This window comes from Schistocerca americana, chromosome 9 (assembly GCF_021461395.2).
Source record: "Schistocerca americana isolate TAMUIC-IGC-003095 chromosome 9, iqSchAmer2.1, whole genome shotgun sequence".
NCBI lineage: Eukaryota > Metazoa > Arthropoda > Insecta > Orthoptera > Acrididae > Schistocerca > Schistocerca americana.
The window spans coordinates 23,900,537-23,920,309 of NC_060127.1; the positions used below are offsets into that span (position 1 = coordinate 23,900,537).

Below are 19,773 nucleotides of genomic sequence, written 5' to 3' on the forward strand. Positions count from 1 at the left end.
TAATCTGGCTACAATTCCATAATCATCTTTTAGCACGCATGCTTATTTTTCTTTGCTAGATGCATCTAGCAGTGCTATCACCGCCGTTCTGGTTCCCTTCTCTTCCAATAAAATGGAAGGCATGGCCTTCGTGCGAAAGTGTTCTCCACAGAACCCAAAAGTCGATGAGCAGGAGAACTTCTAGATGCCTTTTCAGATTTCGCTTTGACGACCCAACCAGATCGTCTGTAGGGCGCTTTTGACGTTGTGATGAAAGTCTTTGGAGGAGTCGAGTTGTGAACACCGGGGCAAGCACTGGTGGAACTACAGAGAGAGAGCAATAGGGACAGTGGATGATGACGGGATTTCCATGTGGCTTTTCGCGGATAATGATGCAATATACAAAAACGTCAGAATGCTAGAGAACTGTGGCAAAATGCGGGAAGACTTGCCCAGTAATGTCTCCTGGTGCAGGGATTGGTGTTTGACCCTGAACGTAAATAAATATTACGTATTCTGAAAAAAAAAGGTTGAAACGCCTGTTGTTTGATACCAGGTAGGACTGATTCAGTAAGTAAATCGAGAAGACTCGAAAGAGAGCATAGCATTTCGATATAGATTTGGTTTAGTAAGCATGGAAACGTCTTGGAGATGTTTGTCAAACTCCAGCGGCAGACGTTAGATCAACATATGTTAGAAATCAATAAAATTGGGTTACGAAATATCGGTAAAAGTGCACTTAACGGCTTACGCTTCCGCGGTTTTTCTTTTGCGTGTTACTGTTGGAAACGGTCGGCGCAGTGAATGACGCCAAATGGTCAGGAATGCAGATGAAGCACCATCAACCGGTGTTCCGGCGCCGCTCAGTTAAGAGTCTAGAGCAGGGGTGCCCCACCCGTCGATCGCAATCGACCGATCGATCGCCTTGCCTTTGTAAGTCAATCATCCAAAACCTTTGTCCGAAATTTGTTTAACTGAGCTGTTCTTGTAAAATATCAGTTTGTTGACAATGAGTGTTTCGCATGGTATTCGTAGGCGGTAAATTTGACCAGACTGTCTCCACTTCTTTCGTCTGCATCTTTTTTCACCGCCTTTAACTTTCGCGCCAAGTAACAGCCTTTCCTCCTGCGTGTGCTCGTGAAAAATGTGTGAATAGTGAATAGTGAATAGTGTTTTATTCGTCTCATAACATACAATTTCTAATCATATGATTAGTGTACAGGAGACACGTCAAAAAATGGATAACACAACTTAGGCCTAATTGGTATAAAGAATTTTAACATTAATATAAACTTTTATTTTTCTTTCCTCCCTTTTGTGAAGGACAGCTACATTTACACACAAGACTATATGTAGATTTATCCTGCTCAAATGTTCAGTTCATCCTTCATGAACTCCTCAACAGTGTAGTAGCAGCGTTTGACAAGTATATCATATAGCTTTGTTTTCAGTGTCTCTATGTTCATACTCAGAACATTCTTTCCTTTTAGCTTGTTATGAATTTTCATTGCCATATACTGAGGAGACTGCGCGTATAGGTTTAAGCGATGAGTGGCAAGCATAAAATTGTCTTTGTTTCTCGTGTTATATGCGTGATTGAAACAGTTTTTCTCGGATAACTGTAAATTGCTATGTAGAAAGATGATAATATCATAGATGTATAAGGAGGGAACTGTTAATAACTGTTGTTTTTCAAATAGTGGGCGACATGATGTCCTTCGATGGGCAGTACACATGTTCCTTATTATTCTTTTCTGTAACTTTAGTATGCGCAATATATTGCTTGAATTTCCCCAAAAAATAATACCATACCCTACAACTGATTGAAAGTAGCTGTGGTATGCAATTTTCCTTGTATTCATGTCTGTTGCACCTGCTAATATTTGCATAGCAAATGCAAAGCTACATAATTTGTTTAACAGGTAGTCAACAGTGCAGCGAAACACAGGAAAACATGGCAGCACGGAGACCTGCTACTGCACACCGAACTTCGACAGCTGAGTAAACGTATGGTTCTAAAGAGATGTAGAGAACTTCTGCGAGCGACAAAATTTTTTGTGTGTGAAAGAGAGGAAGATAAATCACAACTATATGATTTGAGCCGGTTGTTCGACCTGGTATTTGTAACTGATATGATAGGTAACTAAATGGATTAAACAAAGCACTTCAAGGCAAAGAACCAAACGTCGTAATTCTTATGTTTTCTATAAAGCGTTTCGTGCAAAACTTGATCTTTTGAAAGCACAGTTACAGAAATTAAGTATGAAACACTTCCCTCAAATACGGTAAGAATGGTCGCATTTTTTTACACTTGTCTAATATCTTGAAAATCGAGTGGTCATCAGTCTAGATCTTTTGATTGAGAGGAAATTACGTTGTATGTACTTTTCGTAATTAAAATGGTTAATTTTGGCTACGACATTTTTTTGTACTTAAACCTTTATGAATTTTTAAGTCAGATGCTCTCTAAATGGACCAAATTACATGTAGTAGATTCCAAGCCCAGAAACTTTGGGTACTCCTTTTCTAGAGTGGATGTCACACACAACTGGGATCAGCCATACATCAATAATGAGAATTTTGGCTCCACATAAAATGCACTCCTACAAAATGGTAATGTTACGAGGGCTATTCGGAAAGTAAGGAACGATAGGTCGCGAAATGGATATCACAGTGAAAATCAAAACTGTTTTATTTGCAACAGTTAGTTACAACTTCCAGCTACTTATCTCCATAGTCGCCGATGCGACTTATACGTTTGTCGTAGTGTTGTACCATCTTTCCAATACCATCGTTGTACAAGGCAGCCGCCAGTGCTTCCCGCTAATTCTCTACGCTGGCCTACAGCTCGTTGTCTGTGCCAAAATGTTGTCTTCATAGCCAACGGTTGATGTGAGCAGAGATGAAACTCAGAGCGAGACAATTACAGGCTGTATTGTGGGTAATCCAATTGAAAACGATGCAGCAGCATCTTCATTGCCCCTTCAGAATGTGGCTAGAATTGTCTTGAAAAAGAAAATGCACGACAGTTATGTAATGTTGGCTGCATAGCTTCAGGCGAAATTTCTCACCAGGACCTCGTACTTGGCGGGAGCCACTATTGTTCTAGGTATCTTTTTGTGCTCCCAGTGTGCTCAGAACTAAAAAGAACGACGCAAGGCCATTGAAGGACATACTAGAGACACTGCCCAACACCCCTGTGCAAAACTTCATCGGTTTCCATTTCGCGACCAATTGTTCCTTACTTTCCAAATAACCCTCACTGAGGACGATCCACATCGTCAGGTTTAGTTTGCAGTTTAGGCGACATGGGAGCTGGAGACGAAACCTGTTGCTTCCACTGTGACATACTGTTTATGGATAAAGTGGATGTATACATGAACGGAGAGTCAATGAGCAAAATCACATATCCTCAGCGGATGGAACCATCGAGTATAACTGGCTCCTAGCAAGTAAGATGTGGTGTGGAATATGGGATTCTCGTTTTGTTGGATCCTTTCTTCATTCAGGGTACACTAACAGCAGCCCGTTACCTGCAGTTGTTAGACGAAGATGTGCTGCTGTCTGAAAATAGGACGTTTCCAACTTTATTTCATCTCGAGGGTGTCCCTGCTCATTAAGGACTGTTTGGTTAGGCATAAGTGGATATCCAGGTTCCTTGAGGATGAATAGGTTTTAGAAGTCTGGCGGAATGGACGCCACGTTCTCCAGATTTAGATTCATTACATTTGTATCTGTGTGGAAATATTCAAGCGTCTGTTCACACCTCACAGAGTAGTTTATTGATGCTTGTGCTCACCTTCCGGGACGTATGGGATAACACCAACTTGACAACGTGCTGCACAATGCATTGAGCACATCCTTTAGCCTTTACGTGTTAGCATCAGCATTTCCCATCAGGTTCCACGTCGCCTGTAAGGAAGAAACATCAAGTCCTTATTCAATATTTGTTTCACATTTCACACAACCCCCTTTCCGTTTGAAAAGGCGGACACGTCCGTTCCTACAGCTACTATGAATCAAGACACAAGAGAACTGAGGACTTTATCTTCTGGTGGGCGTTGACTTGTATCAATGGGACAAGTTGAAAGTTCGTGCCACACTGGGATTCGAACCCGGATTTTCTGCTTATTAGGCAGATTTGCTGACCATGCACCATCCACACACAGTGGTCATCGTAAGTGCAGGGACTACCCTACCACCACTCGTGTCAGACCCAAATTCTCAACTAGACCACAGACTACTGACGTAATGCCCCTGCTCACTATCCTCATTAGTCGTCGTATCTCACCGATGCTGCAGTCCGCCCCCCCCCCCCCTCCCCCCACCGGTAGCTTAGTCAGCTCGACAGACTGTCAATCCTAAGGTTCGATTCTCGGCTGGGTCGGAGATGTTCTCCGCTCAGGGACTGGGTGTTGTGTTGTCCTAATCATCATCATTTCATCCCCATCGACGCGCAAGTCGCCGAAGTGGCGTCAAATAGAGAGACTTGCACCAGGCGAACGGTCTACCCGACGGGAGGCCCTAGCCACACGACATTTATTTATACCGATGCTGCGGTGGTCCATGCGCTTGTGGTGGCCACTGTGTCCGGATGGCGTACTGATCAGCGCATCTACGAGGGTGAGTCAAATGAAAACCTTAAATTTTTTAAAAATATTATTTATTGTGCAGAAGTGGTACAGAGCTGTATCGCTTTTCAACGTAATCTCCCCCACGCTCAATGCAAGTCCTCTAGCGCTTACAAAGTGCATAAATTCCTTTAGAAAAAAATTCTTTTGGTAGTCCGCACAACCACTCATGCACTGCGTGGTGTACCTCTTCATCAGAACGGAACTTCTTTCCTCTCATTGCGTCTTTGAGTGGTCCAGACATATGGAAATCACTTGGGGCAAGGTCTGGTGGGTATGGTGGATGAGGAAGACACTCAAAATGCAGGTCTGTGATTGTTAAAACTGTTGTACGGGCAGTGTGTGGCCTTGCATTGTCATGTTGCAAAAGGACACCTGCTGACAGAAATCCTCGTCGCTGTGATTTGATTGCAGGCCGCAGGTGATATTTTAGGAGACCTGTGTATGATGTGACAGTGGTGCCTCTAGGCATGTAATGCTCCAAAATGACGCCTTTTTCGTCCCAAAAGAGAGTCAGCATAATCTTCCCTGCTGATGGTTCGAAACTTCTTTGGTTTTGGTGATGAGGAATGGCGCCATTCCTTGCTCGCTCTCTTCATTTCCCGTTGGTGGAAGTGAACCCAGGTTTCGTCCCCAGTAACGATTCTTGCAAGGAAGCCATCACCGTCTCGTTCAAAGCGCCGAAGAAGTTCTTCAAAAGCGTCAACACGTCGTTCTCTCATTTCAGGAGTCAGCTGCCGTGGCACCCACCTTGCAGACACTTTGGGGAACTGGAGCACATCATGCACAATGTGGTGTGCTGGCCCATGTCTAATCTGTAAACATGCTGCAGTGTCATTCAGTGTCGCTCGGCGGTTTTCCTTCACTATAGCTTCAACTACTGCAATGTTCTGTGGAGTCACAACTCGTTGTGCCTGACCTGGACGAGGAGCATCTTCCACTGAAGTCACACCATTTGCGTACTCCATTCGTAGACTTACTGCTGTGACAAATATGCATCACCGTACTGAACCTTCATTCGTCGATGAATATCAATAGGTTTCACACCTTCACTACGCAGAAACCGAATAAGAGAACGCTGTTCTTCCCTGTTGCAATTGGGGCGGCCATCTTTATACTGATACTGCGAAGGTATGTGTGCATCTGCTCTATGCTACCACCTACAGGCCAGTCCGCAGCTCGTGGTGGTGCGGTAGCGTTCTCGCTTCCCACGCCCGGGTTCCCGGGTTCGATTCCCGGCGGGGTCAGGGATTTTCTCTGCCTCGTGATGACTGGATGTTGTGTGATGTCCTTAGGTTAGTTACGTTTAAGTAGTTCTAAGTTCTAGGGGACTGATGACCATAGATGCTAAGTCCCATAGTGCTCAGAGCCATTCACACAACCTACAGGCCATTCTGCACGTTGTTTGTAGCACGCTTAACAACTTACAGGATAACGGCGCGAAATTTCGATTTGTTATTACAAATTTAAGGTTTTCATTTGACTCACCCTTCTACCTCATCAGGAGACCCAGGTTCGAATCCCATTCTGGCGCAAATTTTCAACTTGTTCCATCCATAACAATAAATGCCCACTGGTAGCTAAAGTCTTTAGTTCCTTTGTGTATTAATATGTGTGAGTCACACAAGAAGATGGCGAACTGATCGGAAATTCTTCGTGATTAAAAAGCAGTGCAGCATCTCGTGTACACGGTTTGGCCATAATTGTTCCAGACTAAATCCCGGCCAGACTCTGAAACACAAAGTCGCCGAACGTGGCACAGGAAATGCGTCTGCATTTTTTTAACGGCCACCTGCAACTTAACAAGTGATTTTTCACGCTCGTTTCCGCCAGTCATGACCATTCTTTTTCTGCTAGCGCTTTCGTCCGTTTTTCACACGTCAGAAGCGCTAATAACAGGGTCTGGGTTTTAACGGAAGCGTGTGACAGTCATGCGCGCCGGAAGAATAACAAGGCCCGGAGCCTCGGCGGGGTACAAATATGGCGGTGACCTGGCCTGTGGCGACACTTGGTGGCCGACCAGCGAGTATCGATCGTCAGCGATTTGTCGACATGAAGAGCTACTTCGCTTTCGTATTCGCAGCTGTCGCTCTCTTCGCCGTCGCAAAGGTAAACATAAACTCAGTTTTGTGCACACAGTGGTGAAGCAACACACGGCTCTTGCGGCAGGAAACTGCACATCGCAACCGCATCTTAATAACAAGAACAAAACAACTGGCTGTACATAGGCCGACATGTTTGTTAGAAAAAGCACACTGGAAAAAATTAATCACTACCCATGAGACAAATACCGCAAAGCAGCTCCTCTAGCCTCATTGCTGGTTTGATCTTCGAGCACTGACTGGTTTGGTGGCGCTCCACATGCTGCCCTGTCCTGTGAAAGCCGCTTTATCTCTGAACAACTACAGCAAGCTACAGCCTTCTGAATCTGCTTACTATATTTATGTCTTGGCCTCCCTCTACAATTTTTTTACCCAGCACACTTCTATCCAGTACTGAATTGATGATCCCTTGATATCTTAGAATGCGTCCTATCAACCAGTCCCTTCTTTTAGTTAAGTTATGGCACAAATTTCTTTCCCTGCCAAGTCTGTTCATACTTCCCCATTACTTACTTCATCTACCAATCTAATCTTCAGCATTCTTCTGCAGCACTACATTTCACTTCCATACAGGGCTATACTCCAAACAAGTATCCTCATAAAAATAATTCCAAACACATCTATATTCGATCTTGACAAACTTCACTTCTTCAGAAATGCTTTACTCGGCATTGCCAGTCCACATTTTGTATACCCTCTACTGCAGGCATCGTTATTTTGCTGCCCAAATCACAAAAGTCGTCTCTTACTTTAAGTGTCTCAGATGGCTCTAAGCACTATGGGACTTAACATCTGGGGTCTTCAGTGCCCTAGACTTAGAACTACTTAAACCTAACTGACCTAAGGACATCACACACATCCATGCCCGAGGCAGGATTCGAACCTGCGACCGCAGCAGTAGTGCGGTGCCAGACTGAAGCGCCTAGAACTGCTCGTGCCACAGCGGTCGGCTTTAAGTGTCTCGTTTCCCAATATAATTCCTTCAGCTTCACCAAATTTAGTTCGACTACATTCCATTATCCTTGTTTTACTTCTGTTGGTGTTCATCTTATATCCTCCTTTCAAGACACTGTCCATTCCGTTCAACTGCTCTTCCAAGTTCTTTTCTGTCTCTGACGGAATTACAATGTCACTGTCGTACCTCAAAGTTTTTATTTCTTTCTCCTGAACTTTAATTCCTGCAGATTTTTCTTCCGTTTCCTTTACTGCTTGCTCAGTGTGAATATTGAATAACATCGGGGATAGGCTGCAGTTCTATCTTTCTCCTTTCTCACCTACTGCACCCCTTTCAAGCCCTTCGCCCTTTTCGTCCCCAAAAAAAGTAGCCATCATTTCTCGATTCTAGATCGGAGATTGCTTAACCTTTTTTCGTTTGGGCGAACTTTAATGGCGCTGCTACATTAACTGTTGTTCCGATTCTGCGTTTGTACACGATATTCACTTCTCACCGCCCATAACACTGTGGAAAACGAATCATCTCCATCTTGTCTGTATCGCTCCAAAAACTGTGGTGTACTACGCATTCTTTGCTCTTTGGACTGATCAGTAAACATTTTTGGAACCCACCTCGCGTGTAGTTTGTGATATGCAAGCTGTTCGGTGAGAGCCATGCAAATTGAGGTTCCAGAAACATTTTGGAATTCATTAGCCAGACAACTAATCGTCACTAGACATCGTTTCGAACTTTTTGGTCCGCAGCTCGTGGTCGTGCGGTAGCGTTCTCGCTTTCCGCGCCCGGGTTCCCGGGTTCGATTCCCGGCGGGGTCAGGGATTTTCTCTGCCTCGTGATGACTGGGTGTTGTGTGATGTCCTTAGGTTAGTTCTAAGTTCTAGGGGACTGATGACCATAGATGTTTAGTCCCGTAGTGCTCAGAGCCATTTGAACCATTTCCAACTTTTTGGTTCGCTTGATCAACGATGTCGTCGGTCAGAGTACTGGGACTGCCACTCCGCTGTTCATCGTGAACATTTGTGCGGCCATAGATCCAAGTGGGTGACTATATTACTTAAAGAATGTTTTACCCAAGATGACGCAATCATCATTTAACCATACAGTGGAGCTGCATGTCCTCGAGAAAAATTACGGCTGTTGTTTCCCCTTGCTTTCAGTCATTCGCAGTACTAGCGCAGCAAAGCTGTTTTGGTTGATGTTACAAGGCCATATCAATCAATCGTCCAGACCGTTGCCGCAGCAGCTACTGAAAAGGCTCGTCTCTCAATAGATACACGTCTGTTCTGGTTCTACCTACGGTACGGCTATCTGTGTCGCTGAGATTAAAACTAAAGAAATTGGAGAAAGGGAGGAAATTAAGGAGATGGCACCTGGATAAGTTGAAAGAATCAGGGGTTGTTGAGAGTTTCGGAGGGAGCATTAGGCAACGTTTGATTAGAACGGGGGCAAAGAATACAGTAGAAGACGAATGGGTAGCTTTAAGAGATGAAATAATGAAGGCAGCAGAGGATCAGGCAGGTGAAAAGACGAAATCCTAGATAGAATACAAGGAATACTGAATTTATTTGATGAAAGGAGAAAATTTAAAAACGCATCAAAGGGAATAGAAACGTGTTTAAAATGAGATTGACAGGAAGTGCAAAATTGCTAAGCAGGAATGGCTAGAGGACGAATATAAGGATTTAGAAGCACATTTCTCTAGGGGAAAGGTACATATCACCTACAGGAAAATTAAAGAGGTCTTTGGGTTAAATAGAAGTAGCTATATGAATATCAAGAGCTCAGATGGTCAACCAGTCCTAAGCAAAGAAGGGAAAGCAGAAAGGTGGAAGGAGTGTATAGGGGATCTCTATAAGGCAGATGAAGTTGAAAGCAATATTATAGAAACGGAAGTGGACGCAGGTGAAGATGACGTGGGAGATACGATACTGTGAGAAGAATGTGACAGAGCTCTGAAACATCTAAGTCGAAACAAAGCCCCGGGAGTGGACGATATTCCGTGATAACTACTGATAGCCTTGGGAGAGCCAACCAGGACAAAACTCTTCCACCTGGTGTGGAAGATGTATGAGACAGGCGAAATACCCTCACACTTCAAGATTAATGTAGTAATTCCAATTCCTAAGAAAGCAATTGCGGACAGATATGAAAATTGCCGAATTATTTGTTTAATAAGTCATGGTTGCAAAATACTAACACTAATTCTTTACAGAAGAATGGCCGCCCCTGGCAGCTGAGTGGTCAGCGCGACGGAATGTCATACCTAACGGCCCGGGTTCGATTCCCGGCTGGGTCGGAGAGTTTCTCCGCTCAGGGACTGGGTGGTGTGTTGTCCTTATCATCATCATTTCATCCCCATCGACACGCAATTCGCCGAAGTGAGGTCAACTCGAAAGACTTGCACGAGGCGAACGGCGTCCCCGACGGGAGGCCCTAGCCACATGGCATTTCCATTACAGAAGAATGGAAAAATTTATAGAAGCCGATCTCGGGGAAGATCGGTTTGGATTCCGGAGAAATGTATGCACACACGAGGTTATACTAACCCTACGACCTACGTTAGAAGATAGGTTAAAGAAAGGCAAACCTACGTACTGTATGTCGCATTTGTAGGCCTAGAGAAAGTTTTGACAGAGTTGATTGTCTTTGGAATTCTGAGGGTAGCGGGGGTAAAACACAGCGAGCGAAAGGCTATTTACAATTTATACAGAAACCAGGTAGCAGTTTTTAAGCGTCGAGGGACATGAAAAGAAAGCAATGGTTGAAAAGGGAGTGAGACAGCATTATGGCATATCATCGATATTATTCAATATGTATACTGAACAAGCAGTGCAAGAAACCAAAGAGAGATTTGGAGTAGGAATTACAGTTCATGGAGGAGAAATAGGAACTTTGAGGTTTGCCGATAACATTGAATTTCTCTCAGACAGAAAAGGACCTGGAAGAGCAGTTGAACGGCGTGGAAAATGTGTTGGAAGGAGGATATAAGATGAACATCAACAAAAGCAAAACGAGGATAATGGAATGTAGAAGTATTAAATCACGTGGTGCTAAGGAAATCAGATTAGGAAACAAGACATTTAAAGCAGAAGATGAGTTTTGCTATTTGGGCAACAAAATAATCAGTGACAGCCGACGTAGAGAGGATATAAACTGCAGACTGTCAATGGCAAGGAGCCGGCCGGTGTGACCGAGCGGTTCTAGGCGCTACAGTCTGGAACCGAGCGACCGCTACGGTCGCAGGTTGGAATCCTGCCTCGGGCATGGATGTGTGTGATGTCCTTAGGTTAGTTAGGTTCAAATAGTTCTAAGTTCTAGGCGACTGATGACCTCAGAAGTTAAGTCGCATAGTGCTCAGAGCCATTTGAACCATTTTTTGAACCAATGGCAAGGAAAGCATTTTTGAAGAAGCGGAATTTGTTAACATGGAACATAGATTTAACTTTTAGGAAGTCTTTTCTGAAGGAATTTGTATGGAATGTAGCCATGTATAGAAGTGAAACATGGACGATAAACAGTTTAGATAAGAAGAGAATAGAAGCTTTGGAAATGTTGCGCTACAAAAGAATGCTGAAGATAGGTGAGTAGATCACGTAACATGGAATATGGATTTAACTGTCAGGAAGTCTTTTCTGAAGGTAATTGTATGGAGTGTGCCATGTATGGAAGTGAAACATGGACGTTAAACAGATAGAACAAAATGCGAATAGAAGCTAGCTTTCAAAATGTAACGCTACAGAAGAATGCTGAAGGTTGCGTGGGTCGATCACGTAAGTAATGAGGAAGTTCTGAATAGAATTGAGGAGACTTTGTGGCACAACTTTAACAGAAGAAGGGATCGGTTGATAGGACATGTTCTGAGACATCAAGGAATCACAAATTTAGTATTGGTGGGAAGTTGGGGTGGGGGGGGGGGGGGAATCGGGAGACCAAGAGATGAATATACTATGCAGACTGAGAAGGGTGTAGGTTGCAGTAGGTACTCGGAGATGAAGAGGCTCACACAGGGTAGAGTTGCACGGAAAGCTACATCTAACCAGTCTTCGAACTGAAGACCACAAAAACAAGTTGCAAAATGCAAATGTACACTACTGGCCATTAAAATTGCTACACCACGAAGATGATGTGCCACAGAGGCGAAATTTAACCGACAGAAAGAAGATGCTGCGATATGCAAATGATTAGCTTTTCAGAGCATTCACACAAGGTTGGCGCCGGTGGCCACACCTACAACGTGCTGACATGAGGAAAGTTTGCAACCGATTTCTCATACACGAACAGCAGTTGACCGGCGCCGCCTGGTGAAACGTTGCTGTGATGCCTCGTGCAAGGAGGAGAAATGCGTACCATCACGTTTCCGACTTTGATAAGGGTCGGATTGTAGCGTATCGCGATTGCGGTTTATCGTATCGCGACATTGCTGCTCGCGTTCGTCGAGATCCAATGACTGTTAGCAGAATATGGAATAGGTGGGTTCAGGAGGATAATACGGAATGCCGTGCTGGATCCCAACGGCCTCGTATCACTAGCAGTTGAGATGACAGGCATCTTATCCGCATGGCTGTAACGGATCGTGCACCCACGTCTCGATTCCTGAGTCAACAGATGGGGACGTTTGCAAGACAACAAACATCTGCACGAACAGTTCGACGACGTTTGCAGCAGCATCGACTACCAGCTCGGAGACCGTGGCTGCGGTTACCCTTGACACTGCATCAAAGACAGGAGCGCCTGCGATGGTATACTCAACGACGAACCTGGGTGCACGAATGACAAAATGTCATTTTGCGGATGAATCCAGGTTCTGTTTACAGCATCAAGATGGTCGCATCCGTGTTTGGCGACATCGCGGTGAACGCGCATTGGAAGCGTGTATTCGTCATCGCCATACTGGCGTATCACCTGGCGTGATGGTATGGGGTGTCATTGGTTACACGTCTCGGTCACCTCTTGTTCGCATTGACGGCACTTTGAACAGTCGACGCTACATTTCAGATGTGTTACGACCCGTGGCTTTACCCTTCATTCGATCCCAGCGAAACCCTACATTTCAGCAGGATAATGCACGACCGCATGTTGCAAGCCCTGTACGGGACTTTCTGGAGACAGAAAACGTTCGACTGCTGCCCTTGCCAGCACATTCTCCAGATCTCTCACCAATTGAAAACGTCTGGTCAATGGTGGCTGAGCAACTGGCTCGTCACAATACGCCAGTCACTAGTCTTGATGAACTGTGGTATCGTGTTGAAGCTGCATGGGCAGCTGTACCTGTACACGCCATCCAAGCTCTGCTTGACTCAATCCCCAGGTGTATCAAGGCCATTATTACGGCCAGAGGTCGTCGTTCTGGGTACTGATTTCTCAGGATCTATGCACCCAAATTGCGTGAAAATGTAATCACATGTCAGTTCTAGTATAATATATTTGTCTAATGAATACTCGTTTATCATCTGCATTTCTTCTTGGTGTAGCAATTTTAATGGTCAGGTGTATTTCCACATATCCCTTACTGTCAAGGTAGGAAGTGAAGTAGCCGTTCACTTCGAGTTGTGAGAAGCTGTATTTTTCCGTTTATTCTGCACAGCAGCGTACACTCTGTTCATGATAAGAATGAACCTAATTTAAACAAAGACAAACGCGACGATTGGTCAGATACCATAGCACACGTACACTGATGTTGTTGTGCTCTTGGAAGTAGGTCCTATTTATGCATTAGATATATTTTTAGTAAGTTATGTTAAATGAAACTTTGAGCTATTCTAATGTATTAACAGCCATCAACGTCTTTCTTAATCACGCCTTAGGTATGTAGTTTTTACTTCAAAAATCGTCTGCAGTCCCAATCTCTGTACTGTTATAGTCTGATTTTCGCGCTGTTAATACGCAATATGAAAATGGCTGCGACTCCCTGATGTTCCGTAGTAAAACACGCATGTTGAGCACGATTGAAAAGTGCCGAGAAATAGGTTGTTCTCAATGTTGTAAAGTAGGAGAAATTTGCAGAAGACATCGGCTTTGAGGTTTCCCCAGGGACTGTACTTGATACAGCTTAGACACACGCACACGTTAGATGTGTAGAGGAATCGGTAGCGTAGTAGGTTGATAATCTAGTGCAGTTCATGGCTCGCCTAAGTCATTTTTTTTCCGTTCAATTTGAAATACCTACATCTAACAATTATAAAATTCATCATCATTTTTATGAATAATACACGTGTTCTTGTTTCTAATTACATATTGCATGCATTGGAAATAATCTTATTCCATTCACCCCCCCCCCCCTCCCCGCCCCCTAGTGTAATCGGACTTCGCCTTTTGTGCCACATATACATGCTTCACACAGTCAAAGAGAAAGACTGGACGTGATGAAAGCTGAAAAAGCAGTAAGGCTCCCTCACACAGTGAAAGTAAATTTACAGTTTCAAGATAGCAACTTCAAATATGTACCGAATGTTGTGAATATATATATATATATATATATATATATATATATATTGGGGGAGGGGGGAATATCGCCGATATATATGTTAATTTTGGAAAAATATCGATATATCGATATTTTATTAACATCACTGATCCCCATCCACAAAATGAGCAAAAACTCTTGCTGGCGCTCTGTCGAAACTTTGAAATTTCAATGAGGCGGTGTTTGCGATCCCAGCAAAACTTGGCTAGGGGCTGGACAGCTCTCGGAATCATTACCGTCACTGGTGGCTAACTTGGGAGTTTTTCCAAAACTGGAGGGAGAAGTCAGAATTTCTGTTGAGAGACTCTGCCTTCTGCGTCTACGAACAACGGTCTTGCTGGCATCCTCGCGGGCCGCACACGTGAAGATGAGGCAAGTACGCTGTTAACTGCCGTTCACATGCAGTTGAGTACAGCAACTTTGGAGAGATTCGGCCAGTAATGGTTTTCCGTGAAATAGTTCAGGTGGCGCGGTATTTGTTAACTTTTCGGAGTTAGCCGTTTTGACAACTGATGACTGCTACTAGTTGTTTGATTTGTGGGATCTGTGAACGGTCTATGTTCTTCCGAGTTCACTTTTCATTAGCACTTGCTAATATGCTGCTTTCTTCACCATAGGAAACATTCATTACACGGTCCTAACATTGCTACCAAGATCTGACTTGGACATAGTTGTACCTTTCATTCATTCATTGTTAGCTTGTTGAGGTTTTGCCACTTGAATGCCCGTTAATGGAAATAAAAAGCATCTTTCGTAAGTGTGGTGTCACCGCCAGACACCACACTTGCTAGGTGGTAGCTTTAAATCGGCCGCGGTCCATTTAGTACATGTCGGACCCGCGTGTCGCCACTTGCAGTGATAGCAGACCGAGCGCCGCCACACGGCAGGTCTAGAGAGACGGACTAGCACTCGCCCCAGTTATACGGACGACGTAGCTAGCGATGCACACTGACGAAGCCTCGCTCATTTGCAGAGCGGATAGTTAGAATAGCCTTCAGCTAAGTCAATGGCTACGACCTAGCAAGGCGCCATTAGTAACATTGCATGTATCTACAGAGTCTCCCTTGTATCGTCAAGAACGATGTATACAAATGATGGATTAAAGTTAAGTATTCCAGAAGCTACGCACTTTCCTTTATAGCATTCATTACGTATCCTGTTACAGACCTCACTCCATCCTTCGTGAGCTTATAGCGTGCATTACGGTCCCCTCAACCACACTGTGTAGGCACTTCTGTCGACTCATCAGTAAGGGTGAATTTTCTTTTAATGGTTAGATGCCTCTTTAAACTAAATGTTCTGCCGTGTCTGACCTGTATATTTCATGTATGTCTATTAACTTTTTAAAGATGGACCTACCACTGTTAAACTGAGATATTACCTTTTAGAACCAAATTTGCTTGAAAGCATAGGGAGCTTCATTGTTTTCCGATCACGGTGCTTTAATATTGAATCTCAGTGGTACAACAACAACCGCTCTATATTACAGTGTGGCTGTGTGATAGAGTGCCGGCCGTGTGGCCGTGCGGTTTTAGGCGCTTCAGTCTGGAACCGAACGACCGCTACGGTCGCAGGTTCGAATCCTGCCTCGGGCATGGATGTGTGTGCTGTCCTTAGGTTAGTTAGGTTTAAGTAGTTCTAAGTTCTAGGGGACTGATGACCTCAGATGTTAAGTCCCATTGTGCTCAGAGCCACTTGAACCATTTTTGATAGAGTGCTCGCCTACCATGTGTCTGGCGTGGATTCGATTCGTATGTGAAAATTTCAAACAAAGGTGCATGTTCCATGAAAATTTCACTGAGGGCCACAATAATTAAGGATGAAAAAGAATTTATATTGTGATGTTTCTTTTAGCGCAAACAACCTTTTATAAACGATCAGTAATTAAGAGTTTATATTTACAACGAAAATCGGATTTTTGTGTGCAATATGTAACTAAAAACAAGAAAACGTGCTTTTTCTATGAAAGTAGCAATTAGACACTGTTAATTAGCATATATTTGATGAATTTTCATATTTAAATGATGTAGGTGTGAGAACTGAACGGAAAAAAACGAACAAATAATGACTGAAACGAGACTCGAACCAGCGATTACCAGACTCGAGCGCTACTGACTTTTTTCATCTTTACATATTTTAAATATCATGGATTTGTTAGCAAGAGATACAATATTGTTAAAAAATTTGAATCAGCCGGAAATCGACCCTAAACTCCCCATATGGCAGGGGAGCATTCTTACTAGACATCCACACAGCCTGTTGAGAAAAAATCGACCTTGCATTAGCGTGTTAAAGATTGCCGGAAAACTTCAAAGTTGATTTATTCGAGAATTTTTTACGGTTGGATCTAACAGGTTTGGGCAATTAATCTGAGAGTGCTGAATTTCACGTATCAAAAAACGTAACTCAATTTTTGAAGCCACTTCGTATCTGATACTACAGTCAATTCCACCACGAGCACATTGAAACTGAAAATATTCTGACTGTCGCAAACGCGTACAGTCAGTGTATCTTGTAGAGCACAGTTCGCAAATGGAACAAAAGAGTCGTAGGATTATTTAACCTCTACGTGATCTGTATTTGCAGTTGCGAACATGGACAACCATCAGTTGTGTATTGGAATGACGACAATGAAAATTTGTGCCGCTCCGGGACTCGAACCCGTGTCCTCCTTTTATCGCGAATGATCGCCTTTGCAATAGGCTATCCGAGGGCGCTTCATAGCCAGACCCGTACCTCCATATGTGGTCAACCACGCGTCTACAACCTGTACTCGTACTTCCATTATTCGTACATTCCCGTACGAGGGAGACATTTTTATTGAAAGTCACTTGCCTGAAGTCGACGGATGGATATGCTATCGCAGAAGCACGATAGAATGTTCCTTCGGACATGAACAACTCGGGGACTGCAATGTCGTCTTTATCGTCTTGTCGACACATGGATGGGTCGCGTATTTTTCAAAGAAGCCAGCCTAGCATATAGCTGCGGCGAGTTAGGAAGTCCGTATGGCCGCACGGGGAGTCGCACTGCTGTCTCCCTGAATCTAAATCCTGCGTGTTCCCACTGCGCCAGTCTGATTGGTAAGAGCAAATGGAGGGGGAAGGCTGACTAATTGTAGTGTTGTGCCATGTAGCCTACGCCAGCCGCTGTAAAATGAGATGCAGTTTACAAACTGCAGATGTAGATTTGGATGATGCGAGTTCCACTGCTTCCCTCCCGTACAGCAAAACTTACACGGTCTTTCTGTTTCATGTGCCTTTTCCTGGCCTCGACACCATCCAGATCATCTGTAGAACCCAGTGCGCCGTGGCGGATGTGGATTCTGTGCGTGAAGTGGCATCGACTATTATACCAGGAACCATGGTAGGACTGCTGTACGGAGTACGTAGAAGCAGACGCTACGGGCAGTGTTGCATGTTGTTAACAAGCGTCCTGACACACCCTTCAGCCCTTATTCGCTGTGAATCACGCCATCTTTCAAAAACACATGGCTTCATTCAAACTGCCCCACATGCATTTGTTAGTTAGTTAGTTAGTCACGCCATTGATCATTTGAACGATTCTTTTATCGGACTGATATGGAATGAGTTACTTTATAGGATACGTAACCATGATTAGTGCTAACATTAATGAATGCACTATTTTAGTCCTACTCATGCAGCTACACTTAAAAACAAGTATGTTTTTAATGGATATCATATTTTAAACAGAAATTCGTCTGCGGAATAGAAGAAGTTGACCAGGAGACAAGGCACGCCCCGATAGCTGAGTGGCGGCGGCACGGTAGCTCAGTGTGTTCTGTCAGAGGGCTGCGTGTTCACTGTAATAAAAAAACTGAGTCAAGGAATGAACGATTATCTTGAACGGATGTCTTTTGACGTCTGCCCAGACCAAACGCAACGAACTGTACCGAAAAAAAAGGTGGTCAGCGTGACGGATCGCCGTCCCACGGGCCCGGGTTCGATTCCCGACTGGATCGGGGATTTTCTCCGCTCGGAGACTGGGTTTTGTGCTGTCTTCATCATCGTTTCATCCCCATCCGGAGCGCAGGTCGCCCAATGTGGCATCGAATGTAATACGATCTGCATCAAGGCAGCCGCATCAGACCCGCAAGGGTCTTCCCGGTCAATGACACCAAACGCTCATTTCCATTTTTACCAGGAGAAAGGAGGAACGATTTTAAATTGGACTTAAAACTTGTTTTGCTGCCTGTCAGACATTTTATAGTATCGGGAAAATGGTCAATAATTTTTGTTGTTGCATATTGGACTCCCTTCTGTGCCACTGACAGCTTTAATAGCAGGTAATAAAGATCATTTTTCCCTCTAGTGTCGTAGGCATGGACCTTACTGTTCTTCTTTAAATTGTGATGGATTATTTATGACGAATTTCATCAGCATCACTTGACGCTCGATCTCTTCGCCGACGCCGACGGCGTCTTCAAGCAGGATAACACAAGACCAGAATTGTGTGACAGTGGTTTGGGGAGCGTGATCGTGAACTCTGTTGATGTCCGGTCGCTAGCTCGGTCCCGCCAACCACCAGTTCGTCATTTGCGAGAGTTGCGTGACGTGTGCGTACACATCTGGTGCCACGTACCTCTGTAAACTTACCGAGAGCTTGTCAGTTCCATGCCAAGTAGAATCGCTTCTTTACTTCTGTACACAGGTCTATCAACATGTCATTAGCAGGTGGCCATAACGCCATGGCTCATCAGTGTACGTTTGGAAGGCATTACCGAGGCCGATTCCACTCCTTCGCACAAGATCTTTTCAACTGGCCTAGGTGTTTTCAGGTTTGTTCCTTGTAGCACCTAGCAAGGTCATGTCAGACATCTGAGTACTGTAGACCGACTTAGTGAAATCTATAACGAAGTAGTAATCAACCAGCTGCATCTTTTTCAGAAGGTTATAACTATCGCATTACTTGCGAGTGTCAAGAACAAGATCCATACAGAAAAATGCAATTCGGAGCGCATGCCACCAGAGACTGTGTCCAAGTCCTCACCATGACACACGACCCTCTTCCACCTTCTGCCTCTTGAGTGCAGAGGGCGGGGGGGGGGGGGGGGGCGCTCATGGAGAGCAGTGCCAGCTGCCTCTTCTGTTTGGTGCCACTGGCAGCCACCTCATCTTGACTGGCAGCGTTGTGTGCAGGTCTTCTTCTTCATCTTTTCTTCTTTTCGCGCCTCCAGCTAGCTAGCTGCAGCTGCGAAAGTTCGGCAAGTGGACGATTCTGAAGTTCACACAGTGTGGCCTGAGCTACCAGTTGGTGCACATCGACAGCGCAGAAAGATACGTATATAGCTTCTTTTCTGTGTTTACTTCGTAGAGTCTTACTTAAATTCCGTGTGAGTTTCGTATAGAAGGTGTAATTTCGAGTTTTAGTTACTGTAATCGTAAATTCAGGTAGATTGTAGCGCAGTCATTAGGCATTTGTACAGGTTAGTTCATACTTTCTTTTCGTGTTTCCCTTGCGTTATCTAGGCACGGACTCGTGTTTCAGTAACTGTTGTGAGGTGATCCACATGAGTTCCAAAAGAAATCCGTTGGAATTCGATTACTCGATAAATAGTACAATTCTCAACGCTGTCAATTCAACTAAGTACCTGGGTGTTAAAATTACGAACAACTTCAGTTGGAA

General features: G+C 44.3%; 1 protein-coding gene across 1 annotated transcript in view; it reads left to right on the top strand.

Moving 5' to 3' along the window:
• Window positions 1-6,569: 6,569 nt before the first annotated feature.
• LOC124551031 overlaps window positions 6,570-19,773 on the top strand; it is a 31,809-nt gene continuing 18,605 nt past the window's right edge. The window contains exon 1 of the mRNA XM_047125883.1: window positions 6,570-6,719. Coding sequence (XP_046981839.1) covers window positions 6,591-6,719 — 129 coding nt within the window. The 5' untranslated portion in view covers window positions 6,570-6,590. The remainder of the gene's footprint in view (window positions 6,720-19,773) is intronic.